Source organism: Mustela erminea, chromosome 16, assembly GCF_009829155.1.
Source record: "Mustela erminea isolate mMusErm1 chromosome 16, mMusErm1.Pri, whole genome shotgun sequence".
NCBI classification, from domain to species: Eukaryota; Metazoa; Chordata; class Mammalia; order Carnivora; family Mustelidae; genus Mustela; species Mustela erminea.
This window is the reverse complement of record NC_045629.1, coordinates 51923656-51950459: the sequence shown is the minus strand read 5'-3', so window position 1 is coordinate 51950459 and position 26804 is coordinate 51923656. Positions and strand designations below refer to the sequence as shown.

At 37.8% G+C, this 26804-nt stretch overlaps 1 protein-coding gene across 45 annotated transcripts in view; it reads right to left on the bottom strand.

Moving 5' to 3' along the window:
- Positions 1-26804, bottom strand: part of RIMS2 (regulating synaptic membrane exocytosis 2) — a 594152-nt gene that overhangs the window by 19125 nt on the left and 548223 nt on the right. The window contains exon 1 of one of the 45 annotated variants that reach the window (XM_032316408.1): positions 8523-9009. The exons of the other annotated variants lie outside the window; for them this stretch is intronic. Within the exon in view, the coding sequence (XP_032172299.1) occupies positions 8523-8664 (142 nt within the window). The 5' untranslated portion in view covers positions 8665-9009. Of the gene's footprint in view, positions 1-8522; positions 9010-26804 lie in introns of those variants that run through there. 45 annotated transcript variants of the gene reach the window in all.

Genomic DNA, 26804 nt, shown 5'->3' with positions numbered 1-26804 from the left:
AACAAAATCTTCAGGCGAAAAAATCTTTGTCACATGAGGTGTTTGGCGGAGTTACTCATACTTGAAACTGACTGGAAATAAACAGACTGTATGACTACTGAATTTTTGAAGGAGGAAGCCCACTTAGAAAAGTCTGTTCAGGGAAGCCTGGGTGGCTCAGTGGGTTAAGCCTCTGCCTTCAGCTCAGGTCATGATCTCAGGGTCCTGGGATCTCTGCTAAGCAGGGAGCCTACTTCTTCAGCTCTCTCTGCTTGCCTCTCTGCCTCCTCGTGATCTCTGTTTATCAAATAAATAAACAAAATCTTAAAAAAAAAAAAAAAGTCTGTTCAACTCTTAAGGTACCTACAGAATTTCCTAATACGTACTAGTAGAAACAGGCTATTAATACTACATAGTCTCTTCTTCAAAGCAAATCTTTGTGGCCAATGAAGAATAAAGGCAAAGACATATTTTCCAAAAAGTATGTTAGAATGAGGTTGCCAGGTGAGTAAACCAAGGAATGTACTCTGTCAATCTTTGCAATTCCTTCCAGGTGAGATTTGAGAATTCTTGTGGATAATTGTTTTGTGTTTCCTACTCTCCTTTCTTTCTTTTTTAAAAACACCATTCTTTTTTTTTTTTTTTTTTTAAAGATTTTCTTTATTTGAGAGAAAGAGAGAGAGAGAGAGCATGAGCTGGGGGGAGGGGCAAAGAGAGAGGGAGGAAGCAGAATCCTCTCTGAGCTGAGATTTCTAGGACCCTGACAGCATGACCTGACTCACTTGACTGACTGAGCCACCCAGTCATCTCCCTATTTTCTCCTTTCTAAATGAGAATTTTAATTTTCTTTATCCTGTTGCTACTTACCATTTAAATTGAATAGTCTATAAACAACTTATCTCTAGGTTTGCTGATAGATACATAGATAGATAGAGGATAGATAGATATGATATATCCCTAGTTTATATGGAGCTGCAAGGTTGGATACAGTTACTTAAAAAATTTGGTCCCTTCCAGCTCTAGAAGCTTCCTTCCACTCCATGATATGAACATAGAAACCAACCAGATATTTGTTCATTTATTCATTCACTACATATTCGCTAAGTTCTTACTTGGTGAAAGGCTCTGTGGCAGATAAATATATGTAACGCTTGATCACAGAGTTCCCTATTATATAATTTTACAATTTAGTAGGTGAGGTAAGATAATAAATAATGACAATCTAAGGCAATATATTCAAAGTGCTATATGAGTACCATTAGGTATCTGAAGCCACACTGTCCAATATAGATAACTTTGTGTGAAGGTTGAAACTGTTCTATAGTTCTGCCCTGTCCAATAAGGTAGTCACCATTCATGTAGCTACTGAGCGCTCGGGGGATGGCGGGATGGGGGAGCCTGGTGGTGGGTATTTAGGAGGGCATCTATTGCATGCAGCACTGGGTGTGGTGCATAAACAATGAATCTTGGACACTGAAAAAAAATGTGGCTAATGTGACTCTGGAAATAATTTTCAATTTAATTTGGTTTCGATCTATTTAAATTTAAATAGCCAAATGACTAGTGCTTCCTGTATTGGAGAGCACAAATCTAGTTCAGAAAAAGGTAAACATATTTTGATATGGGATCATAAGGGAATAATAACCATGACAATGCAGTTCACACACCTCTCTCCAAGATAAGTATTACTACAAACATTTCACATAAAAGGAGGAAACTAAAGCCATTAAGTATCTTGCTTAGTTCTAGGAAAAGATGGAGCTAATATTTCAAAGCCCATTCACCTTTTCCTCTGCCTACAGAAGCTTCTATGGTTTCTGAAAACTTCGTGGATAAGATATGAGTTGAGCTTTGAAGCGTAATTAGATATGATGCATATGCAGTGGTAGAAAAAGAATAGAAAGAAAAGCATGAACAAAAATTTGGAGGCAAAGAGCAAGAAGGTCTAGTTTTATTGAATGACTGGGTTCCCAAAGGGCCTTAGAAGATATGCTGTATAGAAGCACCTGACTGTTAAAGACTCTGAAGGTCAGGCCAAAGGACACTACCTACTGGGAGATGGGAATCTACTGAAGTTTCTGGAGGAAGACCAGTGTCAACATTAAGATGATATTTAAGGGAACTGACACAGAGGCAATGGAGGTAGGTTGGAGGGGAGACCCAGCAGGTAGAGAGCAGACTGGGAGACTCTCAGAAGATTCTGAAAGGGAGCAAACGTGGCCCTAAACTATCCAGGTGACAATAAGAATGGGAAGGAAGAAAGCAGTTCCTCGGCTGAGGCTACCAACTGGTGGCACACATTTGGTCAACAGGTTGTGTTTCGTTTGGCTCAAATAATGTTTATAATTTTTCATTTAGCTGCCAACATTGTAAAAGTTAAAGATTTGAAGTAAACATTCAGATTTACAGCTTTTCTCTTATGGAAAAAAGAGTAAGTTTGCCAACCCTGGGCTGATATTCAATTGGCATCAACTAACTAGAACAGAGTGTTCGTCATTCCTTCTTGGATGGATAGGATTTCTCAAGCTTTTCAGAGTGCTTGCTTTTCCCATTTGTATGACATCTGGTCTACCTCACTGATGTATGTTACCTGCCTAGCCCCGAGTCACAGGATAGTAAGGGAGCAATTGATCATGAAAATTGCTAAAATAAACAGTCCTTTCATTGTAGTCTCCTTAGGTAAAATCTAATTCTTAAGAAATAGTACTTCAAAACTTACACTGACCCTATCATTTTTATAATAGCTTTTTTCTTCAGTTGTTCAAATAATATTATATACACAGAGCACTAGGTAAGTCCCCCTCCTCTTCATCAAACACTCTTAGGTTAGGAGATAGAGCAAATGTATAGAATGATCTTGTCTGATCAATAATAAGTGTATACTTAAGAACAACAGAGGGTACTTATATTAAACCACAGACCTTGGCAGCAATGAGATGCTGCCATTACCACCTTCTAGTGGGTTTCTTTTTTAAGTCGTAATAATACACAAGGATGTCTCCATAGGGAAGCTCATCCCCGTTACTATCTCTGAATTTAGTGAACTTATTGAAGGATGAAAGCAAACTGGGGTTAAACGTTACTTTTGTATTAGAGTTATAAGCTGCTTTAAAGATCCTGTTCGGACACCTACCAGTGAAAAATTCTGACTCTCAGATAACAAGGTAGTATTTAATAAGCACTCCAAATGGAACTGTTCTTTTGTTTATCTTTAATTTCAAAATCGTTTGCTTCACTTATCTGCCTAGAATGTAAACCTAATATTAAAATATTGTGCTATTTTTAAATATGGCATAGACTCATTAATGAAATGATTTATTATATAATTATATACAATCAATTCAAAAAATCACATAAAATACATAATCAATCATCTAGGAAAAATAATATCTCCTAAGGAAAGATACAAATTCAGACTAAAACTGTCATTGTGAGGATGTGCAAAAACTATGATCACTGAATTTTAAAAAGTCTAGATCACATGTTAAATTTAAAATTAACATAAATAAAATAAATAACAATAGCAGCCAGTTAAAATGGTATTTACTGGGGTGCCTGGGTGGCTCAGTGGGTTAAAGCCTCTGTCTTTGGCTTGGGTCATGATCTCAGGGTCCTGGGATTGATCCCAGCAGCGGGCTCTCTGCTCAGCGGGGAGCCTGCTTCCTCCTCTCTTTCTCTGCCTGCTTTCTGTCTACTTGTGATCTCTGTCTGTCAAATAAATAAATAAAATCTTAAAAAAAATAAAATAAATAAAATGGTATCTACTTCGAAAAGAATGGTAGAACTATATACTATTATTAATAGACATTAAGTGGATACTTTGCTAGCCATGATGTCTGTACTTGGGAGGATTACATTTAAGTGTATGGAGATTTTTTTATTCCAGTGGAACATGGGCAAAGTCCCATAATCAAATGGGACTACTTATTAAGAATTAAGTGTATCATTTACCATATACAAAGATTAGACTAAGACAGTACTTTTTATACTCTTCTTATCAGTTGCATGACCTCTTAAAGAGTGGGGGTGAATTAAACAGGTCTTTTCTATTAGTCTCTTTAGTTCCTTTTATATTAATTCCTCATAGTGTCACTATTGTATGCAAAAAACCTTTCCCCAGTTTTTCTGGTGATTTAAAATTATTCCTGTTTCTTGGATGGTTTTCCTGTAATTTAATTTTCAACCTAGTGCATGTAAAAGAAATTAAATGAATTAATTTATTCAGTTAAATAGCATTAAGTCAATAAGCTCTCTTCTGTAAGATCACCAAGCCATATTTTAACCAAAGAAGGCAGGCCATAAAATCAAGTAAACCGAATTCATCACATCATTATATGTACATAACTGAACAAGAATCACTAGCCCCGAACCACAGGTCACAACATTAAAATAGCCTCTGAGAAACCAGATCTGCCAAGTGTTAGAAAATGTGCCATTTTCTTACATTATAAAACCATAACCACTTACCATTGACTCTATGGGTAGGAAGTTGTGGGGCTGCTTCTCCTATTAAGAATGGTAAGTTTTCCTTGAAATGATGCCTTCTTTGTTAGAATTACTTGTAATGTTTAAAAATTCTACATACAATAATATTCCACCTTAGGGAGGCAGACTCACAGAATCAATGTTGAGGGCAAGTAGTTTATATATCTCGTAGGATTCAATGATAAAATAAGTAGACATAATTCATACACTGTTAAGTAACATGTAAGGGGCTACTATTATTACTTAAAAAAAAATGCTGGGGTGCCTGGGTGGCTCAGTTGGTTAGGCATCTGCCTTCAGCTCAGGTCATGTTTCTGGGTCCTGGGATCGAGCCCCACGTCGGGCTCTGTGCTGAGCACAGAGTAGGCTTGTCCTTCTCCCTCAGCCCCTGTCCCGCCCGGTTCATGCTCGCTCTCTCTCCAATAAATAAATAAAATCTTAAAAAAAAAAAAAAAAGCTATTCAGAGATTGGAGAATTGTTATTTGGTATATATCCAGTGACAAAGAAGCACAAATAAAATAACATAACAAAGAACTATAAGCATACAAAAAAGCTGCTATAAAGACCAATCAGGAATCTTATTTTGCTTACAGGAATGTTCCTTTCATCCTCAATGCAGTCAGCCCCACTGAAATTTATAATCCATGGCCAAGTTGCTTAATGTCTCTGAGTCTCAGTGTTCACATGTGTAAAATGTTGAAAATAATAATCCCTTTGGAGAATCATGAAACCAAAAGAATGTGGCATACAGGTGTTCAATAAATGCCAACTACTAATAATATACTGTACATGGTCATCAACTCCACAGCATATTACTAGAAAATGTAGTATAATAAGGAAGAAACAATACACAGAGTAGTTAGGATTATAAACTCCAGAGCCAAATTATGGATTTAGATCCCAGTTTAGCAACTTCCTAGCTATGGGCTCTGAGCAAATTGCTTTCACAGGTGAGCAGGAGGGCCTGACCCCCGAGGTGAGGGACGGGGGAGCTGTCACCGAGGCCGAAATCCAAGTTTCACTCTCACCTTCTTAGAACACCCTTCCCTAACTCCTAAATTTTCTTATATTTCTTACTGTACTCAGTACTTCACCTTCCTAACACTGGTCAGTTCTAACTACAAGGTTGTTCCTATTAATATGTCTCCATTAGATTGGAAGATCTAAAAGTGTGGGGAGCATATCCAACTATTTCAAGGACTACTGATGCTAACACATCAAAGAGCCACACTAAATATGTTTGAAAGAACGAATGAATAAAGAAGAATATGGTTTCTCAATAAACTTTTTGGTACTTCTTGTGTGGAATGACGATGTCCAGATGTGCAGAATAAGAACAAATTGCGACTATGGAACTAGAAGGCAGAGGACATTTGAATTAGTTATTGCACTATGTCTGATAAGACCAAAGGGGGCGGGGGGGAGATGAGCTTTAAAATCAGGCTAATTTAAAATCAGCTGCACAAGAAAAAATAAAAAAATAAAAAATAAAAAATAAAATCAGTTGCACTCGTCAAATTACACGGGTTAGTAGACCCCTTATCTCTTTAGACAAATTGTTCTCAGCCAGTGTGAAAATCATCTGTTATGATGGATTTACTTTTCTTAATACATTAGAATGGGCCTCACAGTTATGACTATAATAACATATTCCTGAACAAGCTTAAGAGAGTATGTTACCTGCCTGAACTTCATATGTCCCTTGTGGGTGACTCAATAGTGGGGGGAAAAAAAAGTAAGGAAGCACTGCTCCAGGCAGTGATTTCTAACTTTTACAACTCTTGCAACTCTGCAGAGTACAGTAGTATACCCGAAAACACCTCAGGGTGTTTTTCAGGGATGGTAGAAATACTACAAGACAAAGAAAGTCAGGATCTCTTCTCTTGGCTGTATAAGTGACCGCGCAGCCCAGTAGAAAGACCGTTCATTTACAGGGAGCACTCCCTCTCTAGTTACCTGTAGAGAACTATATGCTTAATTTTGAAACACTGGCTTCCTTATGAAACATTTTGTCTTGGCCAACTCAGTGAGCCATATTGTGGGACAGAAATCTGTTCCAACTTCCCATGTGTAGATATAGGATTTTCCTTTGGGATAGGTCTGTCTAAGCCAAGGTTGAATGACTGTACTTTAAATTTTGAAAATTCTCATGTTTATATAAGCTTTGCCTGTCTTTTAAGGATGGTATTTTATAAATTCAACAATTCTGGTTATAACTTAGGGAGGACTGATGGTAGTTTATCTGAAGCAAACTCAAGACTGAAGACTTGGTGTAAAAATTAAAAACTGAGAGTCTACAATAATTTGCTTTTATTTAAATATGGATTTTTCAGACACAGCTGGGTTTGAGTTCTAGCTTCACCGCTTGCAAGGTATGTGACGGTGGCCAAGTATGGCCAAGTATATGCAAATAATAATCTAGTATAGCCCAGAGCTGGTGTGTAGGTTGTGTTGTGGACTGCCTGAGTTCACATGCAACTCTATGGCCTACTATGCCTGCCAAGTTGACCATGGGCAAGTTTCTGAACTTCCCTCTGCCTCAGTTTCCTCTTTGTGAAATACAAATAAAAATACTGCCTCATAACGTTGTTGTCGCCTAACAGAGTAAATACAGCTAAGTTCTTTGAACAGTGCCTGGCTCACAATTAACACTGAAAGTTTTAGCTACAATTGTGATCATTCAGTTACCCAATGGGATTTTCTAATTCCTTGACCTGTTTACACTCTCTGAGATTTTAAACATTTAATTACAGAAAACACATGAAATGTAAATGTACAAACAAAACCAGCAAAGCATTAGTATGAAAATTCAAAGTTGTGTTTGTACAGGGAATTATCCTACTACTCAACCTTTAGTGATCTATAGCAAAGTGAGATTGCAAACTGAGATTTCAGCAATAAGCTAGAAGAAACCTGGATAGCTCTAACCGGTGAATTCTTTTGAAGACCATGTGCCTGTTCATCCTCCCAACTTCCAGCTCCCTGTCCCCCCACTGGGAAAAACAGGGGGGAAAGCATCCATCTCTACCTCTTCTCCCAGCAGGTAGTTTCTTCTAAATCAGGGCTCAGGGCAGATATCCTGATAAGAGGTCATAGACTGTCACAGAATAAAAGCAGAATAAACTCTATTACCATACATAGAGTTAACATGATAATAACTAACCCGCTCTGCATTTATGAGTATAGATGAACATGGTTTGCAACTAGCGTATCAACAAATTAATGAACAGTATTTCAAATGTTGGGATGCCATTCTTTAGCAGCCAATTTTTACTTTGATATACAAAGTACATTTTTTTGTGTGGGGGGGTTAGTTGTTAAATCTTATGAAAAGTTCTCCGTGAGGAAAACCTTTGTTGTGTTATTCAAAACTTTATGAAGGTCTTGAAACCACTTGGTGAGAAGTTTAAAACAATGAGTTCTCTTCCTCGCTTTTTCTCTTTAGCTTAATTATTATAATGGGATCTCCTAACACCGGAGATAGACAACCAATGGTCAGGTTGACAGCACTGTGCCCTGTGACCAGTGTCCAGTGTCCAGAGTACAGACCCACCCGCCTTCAGCATGGTCAGCCTCTGACCTGTCCATTTCATGACCCCTTCGCCTCATCTGGATCTTGAATTTACACAAGCGGGGATTTCTGTTTCAAACTTTCGCTGCTGCCTCCCCCTTTAATTTTGGAATACTTCTGTCCCCGAGGCCAAATGTTAATACTGAAGACTGCGGGAGTGAACCAAAACATAGTGGGGTGCCCCCCAGGCGGCTGCTGCCTTGCCTCCCACCAGACCACATCTTTACTCCACTTTCAAGCACCCGATCATGAACTTCATCAGGAAAGCGGCTTCCCAAGCCAGCGCTGGTGGAGCTCTCGGGATAACCAATAAACAGACTTGGCAGCTCGGCCAGCGCGCCTGGGGGTCTCTCGCCCCAGCGCGGTGCCCGAGAGCGGAGCGGAGCAGGGGCACAGCTACCGGGAGCGCTCCCTCCCCTGCCATCCCTCCACCCACCGAGACGCGAGAGGCGAACAGGCAGAAACGGCAACTACAGACGGCCTCACCTCTTTCTTCCTCCTCCAAGGAGTTCATGCAGGGAAAGTAGCCGGCCAGCGCCTCGAAGGAGGCGGAGAGGCTGCTCCGGCTCTGGGAGCGCTGCATGGAGCGCCCCGCGGCGCCGGCGCCCCCCAAGCCCTGCCGGCCCATCTTGGACGAAGACCCACTCTTCCCGCGGTACAAGATACGAGGCGTCTTGGCGGCTGGGGCGCGGCGACCGCAGCGCTTCGAGGGCCGGGACGGTGCGGCGGGACCCTGCGGGGTCTGGCCCCGGCCTCGCCGACCCCGTCCGGACCGGCCCGGACTCGGCTGTCCCGGCTGCCGGGTGCCTCCACTTTGTTGGGGAGGGGTCGGGAGGAGGGGGTCGCGACGGTGACGGGCGGAGACGCGGCTGCCTGCGGCGAAAAGTCCGAGGTCTCGCCGGGAGGGAGCTGAGGATCCCGGAGGCAGTGGCTGCCGGAGTCTCGCCGCCCTCCCCTCGCCGGGAGATGCTGCTGATGCTGTGGTCCCCGCCAATCAGCAGTCGCAGGAGGGAGGTGGTGGCGGTGGGCTGGCGGCTTCGGAGCGCGCGCTGCAGCTTCTGGGCACCTGCGACCCAGAGCAGCCCCTGCTTAGCTCCTTCGCTCCACACCCTGCGCGCGTGCTTAGGGCCGGACAGTGTTAATTACAAGCACTACGTCAGGCATCGCAGGGGGTAACGCATCGGGCAAATTTTTGGTAGTCACTTTCCCTTTCCTCAGTTTCACTTAAACCATTTGGTAACGCTCCTCAAGCATAGGCAGGAAATACTGAAATTTTCTCCAAATCCCAACACAAGCCTCCCCAATTTTTAATAGATTCCACGGAAGCCTAGAATTAAAGCTTTGTCTTTTACCGTCTGCCTTAAAAAAAAAAAAAAAAAGAAAAGAAAAGAAAAAAAAAGAAAAATCAGGAAAAAAGGTTATAAAGAAACCAAGAACCTGAAAAAGCACCGACATTAAGAAAGTACTTTCTCTTGCTTATGAACTCTGCTTTAATTTCAGGAATGTTTAATGCTTTCTTTCTCTAAATTAAATAATCCGCTACTTAATGCTACTAAGGATGACAATAAACACTGGAAGGCTCTAAACATCTAAATAAAAGAAAGCTTCCTCTTAAGTTGGACACAATACAAATACAAGAAACAAAACAGTTTATAAGTAACATAACATGTCGCATTCTGGAAACTGCAAATCCCTATTCCAGGATACGAAGCAACCATAATTCCATTTTAATAGGAGCTGGAAGACTGCCCCACTTTTTGTGGCTTACACAAGCCACTCAACCTCTCACTCTCTTTATCTAGGGGGGGTGGGAAGGTAGAGTACAATGATTCCAGTCCTAACCATGTCACAGCTTGATTCTTGGGTACATGTAAGGGAGCTCTATTCCTTCATACAATACATGTTTCCTCAGTAGTATATCTGTACAAGTTCTTTGCTTGACCTGCTGGTAGATTCAAACACTTGTTCAGTTAATCTTACTTGAACTCCTCATGTATGTTACATACTTTTGCAAACACGTAGGATACAATAATGATCAGAGCAGGTAAAAAATCCCTGCTCTCATGGAGCTTACATTCTAGCAGTGTGACAGACACAATAAATGTTAGGATAAATGCAAATGGGAGAATATTAAGAGGGATGGGTCAGGCTGCAATTAAAAAAAAAAAAAAAAAAAAAAGTCTGTTGGAGTGGGCCTCACTGCCCAGGTGACATTTCAGATATTTCAGAGGTTGAGGAAGTTAGCCATTCCAGTATGTGAGGAGGAGAGTGAGTTAGAGGCAAAAAGAACCTCCAGCAGGAAGGTTCGCCGCCATGTGTCCTGGGCCTTGAGAAGGGGCCAGCACGGCTGGGCGGCAGCGGGATGAGTGAGAGGGAAGGCAAGGAGGTCAGGAGAGAGAAGAGGCAGAGGAAGAAACATTACCAGGCCTTCTAGGTATGTTAATGATTCTGGCCATTGGTCACTGAAATTTAGAAGGTATTAAAAATGCATTCAGGCAAATAATCTTTTCAAATCTTTCTGGAAATTGGGAAACTTTTAGTTTCTTCTTATTCAGGTTTCTTGCTTCAGTTTTTCCGATAGGCTGTAGTCCTTTCTCATTATTATTCCTACAGCTCCTTCTTAGTTCAATTTCCTGTTCTTTATTCACTTTCCTAAAATATCAGCATTTCAATAGAACATTGATAAGGCCAGGATCCCCAAGAGCAATTTTTCATCCTGTATTGCTTTTTGTTCAGAGAACAGATACCTTTTAAATGAAATTTTCACCATAAGAATAAAGGCAATCATAAAGTTTTGCAAACTGAAAACACTACTGAAAGTCATCTAATATATTTTTTTAAACTATGGGTCACAAATTTCTAGTGGGTCCTGAAAATCAGTTATTAAGTTTTGATCAACATTCTAAAAACTAAAATGAAATAAAATATTAGAGGCTAGCCCCTTTAGTTACTGCATCGATTGTAGTATTATTTTAGGAATATGTCTGTGTGCAGGTGTATGTGCGTGTGCGTGTGTGTGTGTGTGTGTGTACACACACGCAGGTGTGTATTGTACTGTGGTCAAGAGGGTAGTATCAAGGAAGAGGGGACTGAGTGGAGAAATCCTAGGAAAGTAAGTTGGCCAGGAGTGGAAACTTTTGTCTTGGCATCCAAGGACATCAGAAGAATAGCTGAAAGTCCCTTTGGAAGGGAATAGCTGGGTTTTTTTACTGGAGATCACAGGGGGATAGGGAATAGAAAACCTGAAATGGTGGTAATGCCCGAGATGCTTGGGCCCTGCCTTCTCTGTGTTAATGACCTGGCTTTCTTCACCATGATGAAGTTAGTCTAGAATCATCCAGATGCTTCTATTTCTATAGGAGAATCATTTCTCTCTTGTGATTTTAGAACACGGTTGTCCTGGGAAGCTTTCTGATACTCTTCCTTATAGTTAGAATCTTAGAGATATAGATAAGTGACGGAAGAATGGCATAAGGAGAAGTAGGGGCACTGAAGAGGAAACAAGAAAATCACCTTATTTCAAGGCAGAAATCTGTAAGGAAAAAGCAGAATGCTGGCTCATGGGCATTCAAAAGACAAGGCACAAAGGTAGCAAGAGACCTCTAGTCTTGAATGATAGCTTGTGACATACAATGAACTTATTGAGAACATTATAATTCTACTTCTTCTTGTCCTATGTGCAATTGCTTGCCTATGTATTAAAAAAATGTTACATAAATAATATTTCTGGTTTATATATTTTCAGCAAGTTATTTCTTATTCCATTCTGATAGATGTACTACTACCCCCAAAGTAATTGAAAAATGCACATAAAAAGCAAGCCACTGATAAAAGATGACACATGTCATTCCTCCGTACCAAAGTCTACATATTCAAATAGCTTAGGATGGGATTTCAAATGACGGGTCATTAGGTAGTTTCATTGTATAAAACTAAGCATAACTCCAGAATCATCATAATCCAGAATCTGAATTATTTGTAACTTTCTTATTCATCCAAAGATAATCAGGGGAAAACGTGAGTCACAAATATACACAATAAATTACCTTCTGAAAGCACAATGTGGTCTTGAAAATATTCTACCACTAAATATGAAAATTATCTTTTTGAAGAAAAGTTATATAAATACAGCTTGCATAGACTATTATAGCATTCTATTTGTTGAATATGAAACGTATCACACTGGTCATGCCCCTTAATTCTTATGTCAACCCTAAGAATGCCATCATTAGCTCTTCTTTATGGATGACCTAGTAAAGACTCAATAATGTTAAATCATTTGTCTAATTAGAAAGTGGCAGAGCAAGATTCCAATTCAGAGGCTCAGATTTCAGGTTCAATGCCCTGTGTACTACATCATGGGTGTCTTATACCATGTATACTTACGCAAAAGCAGACAATCGATAGAGTATAAATTGTACAGTAAATTATTTGATACACGAGAAAGTAAATATTGAAAACATATCCTTAAAACCCTATTGTTTATTCTAATTGTATACCAATTTTAAACTTATATTTGCCTCTTTTTTTTTTAAAATCAAATCATAGCCATCAATTATAATGGGTCCAGAATACAGGTGACTTATGTTTCTGTTTTTTTAAACAGAAAATGGCTGGTTGCTAGAAGAAACAGGAATTGCTCAGGATAGGTCATAGACTCATGCTGTTTAAAGTATGTTACATTAGTTTGTTCCTGAAATAGAGACTTGGTCACTTAAGTAGATATATAAAACGGTTATTATGTGACATAGTTATATGGTGTCTAGACCATAAATGAGTTCAGTCAGGAACATAGCTGTGCCTTTTAGCAGCCTTGCCCTTCCCTACACTAGAGATGATGTAGGTGAGGATGATGAGAATGTAAATTATCTGACAAAGGGAAGGGAGGAAAAGGAAGGAAGTCCCTAAGAGAAGCAGTGGAGAAAACAAGTAGCAAGGTCCAGTGGTGGATATGCTAAAAAGAAATAGAAAAAGTTCTCCTCTGGCTACTCTGTTACCATATAGTGTTTTCCAGACACTATCCAGACACACTAACCAACGAAAAACGGCTGGTTGCTAGAAGAAACAGGAATTGCTCAGGATAGGTCATAGACTCATGCTGTAGACTGAACTAACCTCCTGACACACATTTGCTTTCGATGACGTTGAAATTCACTTCTCTCTCGGTCTTTACAATTGATGTCAATTACTCTTGCTACCGTGAACCAATCCTCCTTACAGCAGTGAGTCTATGCTAAATAAAAATATTCATGGATATATTTTGTTTTTTCCTGATTCAAAACCAACTCTCAGAATCCGAAAATATATACTTTTTTTTGCTGTCACAAAAAAACTTTGCATTTAAGTCATGAAAGATCAAATCCATGTAGTCAACATTTTCTACTGACTTCACATTGCTAAAAGTATTTAATAGTCTTGGGCAATTAGCCTTGACTTGCGTATGAAATCTAAAGTATACATCCTTTTCTCCCATCTGCAGCTTCATGTCAATATAGTACAAATAAGTTGTAAGCTTTTGTGATTTTTAGTTTTCCAACATAATTTTGGTGTCTACTCAGCAGATTTACAAAGTGAATAGCAAATGGTGCACTTGAGCAGATGGTCAACCTGAAACTTTCACAAAAGTTTAATGAAGTCAAAGAATGTTTAGAGTACGAGAAGATAAAAAAGAAATATTAAACGATCAGCATTTTCATTATTCTGTAATGAGATTTAGGATAGTATTTGCCTTCATCTTATGACAGAAAATATCTATGAAAGTAGGCAAATTAATTTCTTCAACTCTAAAGATCGAAGTTATGAGTCATAAAAGCAGAATAGCTAGATCATATAGGGTAAGAACAAATATTTATATTCTAATAACTTATGGCCCTTTACATATAGTAATAATGATGATAATAGTTAGTGTTATGTTTCTTCACAAGCATTACCTCCTTTAACGCTCATAAATGCTCTATAAAGAAGCCCATCTCATTATTCTCATTTCATAGATAAGAAAAGCAATGTACACTAATTCAATAAATATGAGTTAAATGCCTACTACATGCCAGACACTATTCTAGCTATAGGCGATATAGCAGTGAACAAAAATGGACAATGAGCTCCTCATGCAGCTGGCATTGTAGTGGAATAACGTAACATTATATCCCACTTACGATACGGCAGGCCTTTTCCTCAACAACGTTATAGAACCAGTACATCAACCCACTTAATAAATACACAATCTTATGAAAGATACAAGATTATTAATATCTTCATTTTATAAGTGAGAAAACTGAAAAAAAAATGAGAAAACTGGGAGATGCTGAGAGTAAATCTCTTGCCCAAGGTCACACAGGGTATTAAGAAATGAAACCAGAATTAAAGTCCATGAGGTTTGATGCACACTCATGAGTTCTACGGTGTCACAAAGTAGCAAATCTAGGATTTGAACCTAGGTCTTATGACTCCATAATCCACACTATTTAAAGAAAAATTATTTATTTTAAAGAGGGGGAGGAGAGAGTAGGGTGAGGGGGGGGGCAGAGGGAGAGAATTTCAAGCAGACTACTTGCTGAGCATGGAGTCCCATGAAGGGCTTGATCTCAGGGCTTGACCTCAACAAGTTTTGGCAAATGTCACTCTTTGTAGTCTACCTATCAGTCATGAGATCACATGAGATCACAACCTGAGCCAAGAGTCCACATTCAACCAACTGTGCCACCCAGGTGCCCCTATAATTTGCACTATTAACAGCTAAGTAACATGGGTTGAGAGGACCTTCTTATATCTATATCTGACAATGGTGCTGTCAATAAGAACTGTTTTTCCACTCATAACAAAGAACTTTTAGCATGGTAATTGTCTCATTATATGACATATTTATGCAAATTTTCATTTAGCTATCGCCAGGAATCCAAAACTCTTCCTAAATGTCCTCAACAATTTTAGGAGTCAGTGTACTGGGATGACTTCAGATAGAACTCAGCCTCAGAGAAAACAGGAAATAGACTCTCGTAAGAATCGTGACTTACTGGTGTTTGGCCACCCCTCAAAGCATACTTCCCAAAATAAAATGGAGTCAATCATAAGCTAAGCATTTTGGATAGATAATACCAAAATTTAGAAAAAGAATGCTCATGCCTTCCATACACTTTCTATAGACCTTCTATACAAGTTCTGAAACAGTCATGAGAAATGCCATTTTCAAAGAAAAACTAAAATATTCGTATCACAAGGAAACACTTTATCTCCCTGATAAGGCCACGCATGATCCAATGATAAGTTAAAGACTGATAGGTAGACTACAAAGAGTGACATTTACCAAAACTTGTTGAGGGCCAGGAAAAAGAGAGGCACATGAACTATCGTTACGTTTCAATCACTCAGACAGCTTCTTTCTAATGTGTGATGGCCTTCACGCTTCCCTTCATTTCCTCATTCATTCAGATATTTACTAGGCGCCATATGTAAGACTCTTTTCTAGGACCTTTGGGTAAGAATTATACCAAACATGTGTTTGCCCCATAAGATGCTCAGAGTCTGGTCATAGGGGACAGAGAGGATAACAGAGTCAAGAAGGGCAAGTAAATGCAATGCAGTGGAATACAGAGTATATTTATGATGGGTTCTAGGCACTCTGGTGCCATACAACAGGGACATTTTGAAGGCTGTTTGGTAGGCAGAAAATGGGGTGAACAGCATTGAAGACAGAAGTCTCTCTACCCTGACCACCTACTATACACGCCTCTTTTGGATCTTTGAAAATGGGTAAGAGTTAGGGTCTCTCTTTGTCTAGTCCTTTATGGTGGTGGTAGTGGCAAGGATGGTTTCCATGTTTGAAAAACTCCCTGATCTCGTATTCTGTCCTACAATTTCGCCCCATGCTCTGGCTTTGTGAGAAATTTACACCAAGTCTTTATAGTACTGTTAGAAGAAGATTTTCAAACAGTTGGGAGAAGAGGGAAGTATTTCTTCTACTCTAACCCCCTTGGAATTCTAGATGAACATTACCCGGCAATGTCTCGTATCATTATGAAATTAAAAGCACTGTAAGGTTCTGTGAGCATTAACATTTGCATAAATATACAGCACGATCAAAAAATGTTATGTAAGTTTCAGGTACCAATGCTCCAAACTATGCAGTGTTTATTAAAAGTATGTGCATTTAAGCTGTCTTATTCATTCATCACTAATTTATTTATTCACTATTCTTTTACTAATTATTCATTTCCTCCTTACTCACATCACAGTGTGATGCGAGTAATACAACCTACGCCTGGAAAACAGAGGTATTTCCTTAATCACAAGCAAATCCAGTTCCTACTTGTTCCTCTTGATTCTGTTTCTTCACTGGCTAAGCTTCATGTATTCACCTCAACACACATGGCAGTAAAGACTTCTCCAATTAGCATTTCGTTTAACTGTCATATATTGGTTAGATATACGGGGTCTACATTTTTGTACGGCTTGATACTATGCTGACAGAAAAATGGAGAATTTAACAGTTTTCACAGATGTTTTGACCTAGCCATCCAGTTGACCCATTCATTGTAGTCACCTTAATTATTTTTCATCATATATGAAGGCAGAAGATTTGCAATGAAGTCATTTATTTGTAAAAAACCAAAGGCAGTAGAAAAGAATGAAGGTTCTGTCCAAGCACTAAAGATTGCATATTCAATAGCATATTGGGGAGGGAAAAAAAAAAAAAAGCCTATGGAAAACCATCAGATTCTACAGATCCAGGTCAAACATCACCTAGATTAGGCATAAGTGAACTGCTGCCTGAAGGTAGGTCTCTGCGCAGCTCAGTACATTTGGTAAACAGTCCAGACCGTGTGTTTCTAAGCGAACTTAGAAACCCAACTAGGCAAGTAATCATCAGCAGACTCCCATCTCAGACACTCTGTGTCAGAGGTTTCTGGAAGTAACACTTTGTCTCTCTTGTTGATTTGAAACTTCATAATAGGAAATAACAATCCAGATTAAAGTGTTTCCTTCCTAAAATTCAATTCAAGCTGATTCCACCTCCCATGCATCTGTATAGTCCCACGATCAAGTGAAAAGCTCAGGTCTAACAAGACAGGACTATTCCCCAGGGAAAACAGTCTCGGTAAGAGGGAAATTTGTAGTGTCATACAGAAACTCTCATAAAAACAAGTACTTATAAACAGAAGCAAATCTATGTGTTCTAGTTAAGGGAATATTCTAGAATGCTTTTCCTAGAACACTGCGATATAACTTGGATCCTTCTGCTTGGCAACTCCAGCCATTCGACCCCTTAATAGAGCAATGTTTCAAATCCCAACTTCCTTTCCCATACTTGACAACAAATTGGGAAAAGGTATTTGGGGAGGAGCCACAAGTCTTGATGCATGATTTACAGTCTAAAAAACATCTAAATATATATATTTAAAATTTGGCGACACCATTCAAAAAGCTTTTCCAAAAATATTTATAGTCTAGCCACTACTTATCAGCATTTGGACATAGAAAAACTGTGGTATAGAATATCTGAGCTCTCCATCTCTCTTTGTTGCTCTGATTCTGGGCTCACCTGGGGTCCATCAAACCATCAACTTTCCTCTGCTTCCTTGCCTTGTGGATGAACGTTGGACCTGAATGACCAGAGGGAAGAGCTCCCTAAAACTGAAGTTCCCCTTGTCTCCACACATTCCATCACTTTTAATACAACTTTTCATCTTAACAGAGAAAGATTGTATATTTTTCCACAATGGAATTTATTAAGAAAAATGTAAAACATTGGAAACTAAATAATCCAATAAGAATCAACATGTATTTCTTAATATAATGACCACAATGACTATAAGACAAAACTCTTCCAATTATGTAGGCTTTCTATAATATTCTCTGTACATGCCAATTTTAAGAAATTTATGCCAATGATGCAGTTATTAGCAGCATGTCAACAATAGTGTAACATATTATAGGGATTAAAATCTTTTCTAGCACCTGCACTAGGCATTTCGCATAGTTTAATTTTCTCACGTTTTAGATATTGGATCTGTCTAATGCATAATAATTGTTTTATATAGTAACTGTCTCCTAAATACTTTTGAAAAACCTATATATTCATCTCTAAAACATCTCTAAAACATGAAATCCGTTAGTTTAGGCCCCATTTTATATGTGCTAACATATAAAGAAGATAAAACGTTACACATCATTAGTAGGAGATCTGGTGAAACTGAGATATCCTGTGGGTTTAAGACCTTTTTGTGGGTGTTATATACAACTAATGAATCACTGAACACTACGTCAGAAAGTAATGATGTACTATATGCTGGCTAACTGAACATTATAATAAAAAAAAACACCTTTTTTGCATTTCTGTATATTGAATAATTACATGCAAAAATATATGTGAAGGGCCAATGAATATAAACCCGTGAAAAAGTAATCTATTAAGAGTGTTTAACAGGGGCGCCTGGGTGGCTCAGTGGGTTGGGCCGCTGCCTTCGGCTTGGGTCATGATCTCAGGGTCCTGGGATCGAGTCCTGCATCGGGCTCTCTGCTCAGCGGGGAGCCTGCTTCCTCCTCTCTCTCTACCTGCCTCGATGCCTACTTGTGATCTCTCTCTGTCAAATAAATAAATAAAATATTTAAAAAAAAAAGTGTTTAACAAAGAGAACTGATTGTTAGCTTATTAGAATATTCCATTCAACCATTGTTTATTAAACAATTTAAGTAAATAATAATTGAATGCCATCATGTCCATGTACAGGGCTAAGCAGAAGTAGTATATCATGGGGCACCTTTGTGGCTCAGCGGGTTGGGTGTCTGCCTTCAGCACGGGTCATGATCCCAGGGTCCTGGGATCGAACCCCGCATTAGACTCCCTGCTTCTTGCTTCTTCCTCTCCCTCTGCTGCTACTCTTATTTGTGCTCTCTCTCTCTCTCTTTCAAATACTAAATAAATCTTTTTTAAAAAAAGGGGAAAAAAAGTAGTATATAGTATCATTTATTAAGTAACTGACCATTAGTTAAATCTGTTACTTTCATTCAATTATTATTTGAACTGATAAATGTAGAAAAGCTAAGGAAACAGATCAAGTAATGCTACATAATTAAAAATAAAGATATAATAATAGACCAGAATGTATCTGGCACATGTGTATGAAGCTCAAACGCATTTAAGATATCAGCACCAAAGCAAACCAAGAGAGCTAAGTATTCCTACTTTGACCATAATAACGCCACACTTTCAGATCATGGGACATTAATTTTAAAAATTTTAAGACGATCTCACATTCTAACACATAATTTTGGAAAGGTCCAGTATTCAAGAGGAAAATAGAACCAAGAGGGAAAATCAGGAGATAAATAACTTTGGTTATCACACACACACAAACAGTACTTCGCATAGTACAGTAAGGGAGTAAAGGCACCAAGAGTGTGGAAGGGGACAGGGGACCGTTAGGGTGCTCCTCGCAAGACCGTGGTATTTGAACAAAGCCTTGCGGATAGTTCTCTTCTCCCTCCGAGCCTACTGCTTTCCTCTTCCTTTATTAAATTACCACTTTCCTCCTACAGATTTATTTAGTAACTATAATACAGTAACTATAATGTATAGTAACTATAACTATAACCATAACAGGTCCTGGATACTCTAAGGTCCAGGAGAGACTATGTCCATGACTAGCTCACAATCTAGTGGGAGCAGAACCATGAAACAGACATCCCTAGATGCTGAGTGTTATAACCAACGTGTGGATACAAATCAGAATTGGAAGCTGGCTGTTTTGAACCCTAAGAAAACACGGCCTCATTCTCCCAGGATTCTGGCTCTTCCTCATAGTTCTTTGTTGTCCAAATGTGGAGTCTAGAAGGATAGTTATCCTAATTCTCTTGAAAAGACTTCTACAAATGTTCAGATATTTGAATCTTTCTAACCATGCCGTTTTGTTTCTGTAATAGTTTTACGGTCTGTTTTTAAGAAAGCATCTTGTCCTCTGGACTATACTAAATCGGAAAACTATTATTTTTCTTTTCAGTTTCACTTAAATGTTCTGTGCTTAGCTTGTCTTATCAAGTTCATGGAATTTCAGGTCCATTTAAATATCTTTTAATCAGACAGCATCTTTTCCTCATTTTTTCTTTCTATCATATCTGTTTATATTGAGAAAGATACATTATTTCCTGATATTTCAGTCCCAAATATGATCCTCCTACGTCCTGGTTTTTCCTCTGGAATTATGTTTACCTCTTTCCATTCAAACTTCAGAGGTTTTCCTTGCCTGTGGTACCCAGTTTCTGTTAGTTTCTCCAAGAGATCACTGAGTGCCTTTCTCCACGGTGGTCTTCCTTATTACAAAACACTGATATCCACCACAGAAACTGTTCTTTATTTTTAAATAGACCTTTTTTCCTCCTTACTTCTCGTATTTCAGCTTAAACAGAACTATATAAAGGTCAGTCAATTCCTACCACACATATTTTCTGAAGTTTCATGAAATACATGGTCTCTCTGGCCAGGAATTCTTCATAGCAGTATCATAATTCGTGATTATTTAATTTGCTCAACAAGGCTTTCAAACTTACACCTGCCTCCCTGAAGAACCTGTGACTCATTTATGCAGTGAGCTGCTATTACTGGTGAGAACACATCATATCACTATGTGGAAAACAGTGGGGGTGGACGTCGAACCTCACCATCATGATACTGGAAGTCAAACACTGTCATCATTACTTAGTATTTAACAATCTAATAATAGTATTTGATTACATCTACATAGCCATTAGGAATACATTAGATTGGATTTTATAATTTAAAAATTTATTTTTAATTTCATCTCGCTGGTCCCCTCCAATCAAACCTGTTTGGTCCCCTCTGCTAGCTGTGGAGCTGGACAAAGTGCTTGGTTATCCATGAGGGAAAGACGGGGTGGGTCCAGTGGAAATGGCCAGGCAGGCTCAGCCCTTCTTCCTCTTCAGACAGGAGAAACTACAGAACATTAAGCCCCATCTCCTCTTTTGGGGCCTTGGCAGACATTTCAAGTCTTGTATGTCCAAAAGGAAGTCTGTTTTTAATTCTGAGGCTATCATTAACTAGATATCTTTGGAACAGATGTGTGATTTCAGGCAAGTTCCTTAATCTCTCTGTTTCTTGATTTCTTTCCTAAAAAGCCGTCAGATAGCTTCCCTCTACTGTCTACACAGAGTCACTGAGCTCCTTCCAGCTTTGCCAGTTTATAGTTTGAAGCTTTCTGCCTGGTTCCCAACCGCCCTGAGACAGTTCCTGCTCTGCATCCCCTCCACGGAAAGGGACAGGGACACATGTAACAGCAGGAAGCCAGGTCCCCTTATTTCTTGGAGCATCCTTCAAACAGCCTGGTTGGATGCTTGCTTATCCTTAAGGAGACACGAAGACACGGGGGCTAATGGTGTTAACTCTGGAATTAGGCTGGAGTATATACCTCCCAGCCCTTCTACTTCACAGCTGTAGGACCTTGGGCAACTGCTTAAATTCTCTATGCCTCAGTTTTCTTATCTGGAAATGGGAGGAAAATGGCAGTAATGGCCTCATGGGATGTTGTGAGAATTATCTCTTTTAGTAGTGAATAAAAAGCTCACAATTTCTAAATCATCAGCTCCCTATCCTCCTTTCTCCAATTAAAATATTACTCTCCAAGTAAGTATTGCTAATCTCTGGCCATTGTGAGGACAGAGACAGACTGGTGAAATGGACTTGTCTTTTAGAGATATTATTTTCAAACACTATTATTAACTTAATTGGTGGAATTTTAGGCAGTCTTAAAATGATTTTTAAAAATTTGTAGGTACATTTATGGAGGCTTTATAATTTGGGACTGGAAAATTTTCACACACACACACACACACGCCTTTCCTGAGATTCTTCTCTGGGCTCAGTTCTTCTGACTTCAAGCTTTGGTATAGCTACTGTCTCTTCCCAAAAACTGAACACAGATTTGTTAAAATGGCCAAGTACCTTTTTTTTTTTTTTTTTTTCCCAAATTGGGTGCTCTAGAAGCAGACATTGAGGGGTTGAAGACAATTTTTCAGTCAGTATGTTAGAGAACTATTTACATCTTAATATATTAAAATTTAATTAATACTCCCCAGAGAAATTTAACATCAGTCTTTGTGCAACACTCCTCTGATACAGATGAAGAACTCTATACACAAATATTAGACCCTATGTAATATTTATATAACAGTATCATGTTAAACAAGACAAGTCCTTGATTAAATAAAACAAAGCTTAACAAAGCAGCCATCTCAAGATGATTAATTCCAGTTTTAGGATAAAAGTTTATCACCTACTTGTATTACTTCATGACTATAATGTGAATATTATGAAGATTACTAAAATGTAATAGTTATTTACAAAAGTTCAGAATTTTCCCATAATGTTGCATGTATAGGCAAATTTACGATATAAGATACTGTATACTATATTTATGTATTTTTTTGTTTTATTTAAATTCAAGTTCATTTATAGTGTATTACTAATGTGGGGGTCGAATTTAGACATTCAGCAGTTGCATAGAACACCCAGTGCTCCTTACGTCAGGTGCTCTCCTTAATGCCCATCACCCAACTATGTGAGAGGCTGCCCACAGGTTTTATTTTATTCAAGTGGCCAGATGGACCACAGACAAATTTATGTCTCCAAATTATTTCGCTATGTTTTACATAGAATTTTCTTGTGGGTTGAATGGGAGGCAGTTGATATCCTTCTATATCAACTACTTCTGCCATATTGACTATGGAACATAGTCAAGGAGAGAGAATGTCTAGCTTCCAGAACTGTAAGACAATAAACGTCTGTTGTTTAAGCCCCTTCATTCTGTAGCATTTTATTATGGTAGTCCTAGCAAAGTCGTATACTATACTTTGAGATAAATTAAGTCTCCTATAATCTTCATCATTTACAGTGCTTTCACAAGCTGTTAACTGTCTTTTTTTCTACAAGTTTAAGTAATTTACTTAGGATTACTTATATCTATTCTAAATTTTTTAATATCTTGTTACAATTTTGCTGTTCCAACAGACCATATCTCTTTGTATAATAAAAATCAAAACTATAAAGTGAATCAAACTATAAAGTGAATCTCCACTAATCAAATGGTATTTTCTAATTACTTCTATTGTTTTAAAAACTTGTGTTTCTACACCAATGGTGGATAGGATATGTCCAGCTTAAACAAAGGTAAAATTTTTATACAGTCTCTTTTTTTAAAAAAAATATTTTATTTTAAAATATTTTAAATATTTAAACAAAATATTTTTATATTAAATATTTGATATATTAATATATTCAATATATATAAATTAAATATTTGATACATTAATATATTTATTATATATAATAAATAGTTCTATTATTATATATAAATAGTTCTATTATATATAATAAATATATTAATATATTTGATATATTAATATATTTGATATATTAATATATTTATTATATATAATAGAACTGTTTATTATATATAATAAATATATTAATGTATCAAATATTTAATATTTAAATAAAATATTTTAAAATATTTTATTTTTAAAATATTTTATTTATTTGACAGACAGAGATTACAATTAGGCGAAGAAGCAGGCAGAGAGAGAGGAAAGCAAGCAGGCTTTCCACTGAGCAGAGAGCTCAACGCAGGGCTTGATGCGGGGCTCAATCCCAGGACCCTGGGATCATGACCAGAGCTGAAGGCAGAGGCTTTAACCCACTGAGCCACCCAGGCGCCCCTTTATATAGTCTCTTAAAAGCACACTTGTCACTACCATTTTATGCAGTAAGATGTCACTTTTCTTAAGGGCAGAAACTGTATTTTATTTATGATATTTGAATTCACAGGGTCTACCTGCCACAATAACCAGGGCTTAGCTCACTGATTTGCTTCTAAGGACACTAATTTATTTAAATAAATTCTAATAAAGGAGTTGTTCATTACCAATAGCCACACTCTGGTTCTTATTTCGTTCATCCTTTTAAATATTTCAAAATTAAAATTGATAATACCAGCTTCTGTGGTGAATGTAAATGATTAATCTGATGACTATTACTGTGAATTGTGGCTTTTAAATTTGATTTTTCTTCCTTCACATTCTAAATCTTTACTTACAAACCATATTTTTTTGATATTTAAAAAGCGCTACAAAATGCAAGGATAAGTTATCCAATTCACTAAAGTAAATGGATGCCATGAACACATCTTTTATGCCTCTACTTATTAGAAAGCAAATCAAAGTTGAACATATATTTCTCACTTTTATCATTTGAGGTGTTCAGTAATTTTTAAAGCACTGAATACATTAAAAACTGTGTCATTTTCTAGCTACTTAATTAAATATAGTAGAAATGTAAAATCTTGCATTTCTAAATGTCCCATCCAATGTCACCCATTTAAACCTGTGATATTGAATTCTTTGTATTTTTCAATTGTTCATTTGCTTTCATGGCCATCTTTTTCCCCTAGACATTGTGACATATGTTGAATTGAAGTGACATATATTAAATTGATGTAAGTTAAAGTTTATTTTGAGACCCTTTTGAGAATTTTTGATAGCTCTGGAAGAATATGGAAACCCTGAGTTGTTATTACATTTGTGCTGGGAGACATTCATCTACATAGAAACTTAAAATTCCCATAAATCTATTCATGCCTTCTTTCTATTTTTAATTAGATCATTTGTTTGTTTTGGTGGTGACTTGTGCAAGTTCTTTATATATTTTGGATATTAAACCCTTATTGAATATATCACTTGTAAATATCCTCCCAAAGACATACAGATGACCAATGGACACATGGAAAGGTGCTCAACCTCACTCATCACCACGGAAATGGAAATCATAACCACAACAAGATACCACCTCACACCCATCAGAATGGCTAAAACAAAAAGCACAAGAAATAACAGATGTTGTTGAGGATACGGAGAAAAAGGAGCCCTTATACACAGCTGGTGGGAATGCAAGCTCATGTAGCCATTATGAAAAACAGTACGGAGTTTCCTCAAAAAATTAAAAGGAGAATTCTCACATGATCCATTAATTCCCCTACTGGATATTTACCCAAAGATAATAAAAACACTGATTCAAAAAGATATATGCATCCTTATGTTAACTGCAGCATTATTTACAAAAGCCAAGATATGCAAGCAACCCAACTGTATATCCATACATGAATGGATATATAGATAGATAAATGAAATATTACCTAGCCATAAAAAACTAATGAAATCTTGCCATTTGCAACAATATGGATCGATCTTTAGAGTACACTGTGAAATAAGTGAAATAAGTCAGTTAGAGAAAGACGGATACCATATGATTTCACTCATAGGTGGAATTTAAGAAACAAAACAAATGGCCATAGGAAAAAGAGACCAAAAACCCAGACTCTTAAATCCAGAGAACAAACTGATGGTTATCAGAGAGGAAGTGGGTGGGAGGTGGGTGAAATAGGTAAAAGGGATAAAAGTATACTTATCGTGATGAGCACTGAGTAATGTACAGAATTGTCAAATCATTATACTGTACACCTGAAACTAATCTAACACTGTATGTTAATTTTACCTGAAATAAAAAATAAAGCAACAAAAAATTCCCATAAATCTAAGTATATATTTATGATCTGAACCTATGTCATATATAAAGGAAAAAAACAAAGCTAAAATACCTCATTACGTTCTAGAAATTATTTCAGAAATCAACTTTTGTATTAGAATTACAATTTGTTTCATTACACATTGATAAAGTTTTTAGATAAAAATAACTACTGAGGGGCGCCTGGGTGGCTCAGTGGGTTAAAGCCTCTGCTTTCCACTCAGGTCATGATCCCAGGGTTCTGGGATCGAGCCCCACAATGGACTCTCTGCTCAGCAAGAAGCCTGCTTCCTCCTCTCTCTCTGACTGCCTCTCTGCCTATTTGTGATCTCGGTCTGTCAAATAAATAAATAAAAATCTTAAAAAAAACACAAACACCTACTGATGCTGGTACCAATTCAGATTTACAAATATGTATGGTACATACTTCTTTTTTTCAAGCCTTCTTGACCTTATGTTTGGATTCTTTCACAATGTGCTCATTGGCATTTCTGCCTCCAGTTTCTCCCCCTTTCAGTCCATCCTGCACATTTTTGCCAGATTCATTTTCCTAGAATAAATTATTTTTTACCAAGTCTTTTTCTAAGGAAAACAACAAACTCTCAGTGGTTGGTAAGACAAAATACAATCCACCAATCTTGGAATTCAGAGCTTCCAACCCAAAGACATTCCCAATATTATTCCCGCTTTTCAAAAACATCCAGCTTTAATCAAGCTTTGCTACCCTGTTCTCTGTTACTCAGCACACATCTTTGCTTCTCATTTTTTATTTCCTTTCGTTTGAGTCCCTTAGGAGGGTGTGGAATACATCTTCTTGTCCAAAGTCTTTTGTCTGATGTGCCAGAGCTAACTCCTACCCTGAATATTCCTTTATCCTGTGGCTGGAAGGTATTGATATCCCATACCCTCAGCCTGGAGCCTCAGAATCATGATATACTAGTCGGACTATCAATATTGCCATTTCTATGTGATCTCTTGTCATTTCCTCCTACATCCTTTGACCTGGGAGGACCCACATTCATCACACCCCTATAGCACATTTTAAACTGCAAGTTAGGAGGTCTTAACAAAAGGGCCCAGTTCTATAGCATCTTCAGAACTACCCCATTCAAGTTTCCATCCTCCCAGCTCTAGGTTTGTGAATTCAAGGACCCAGTAGGCTTGCATATACAGAGCCTATTAAA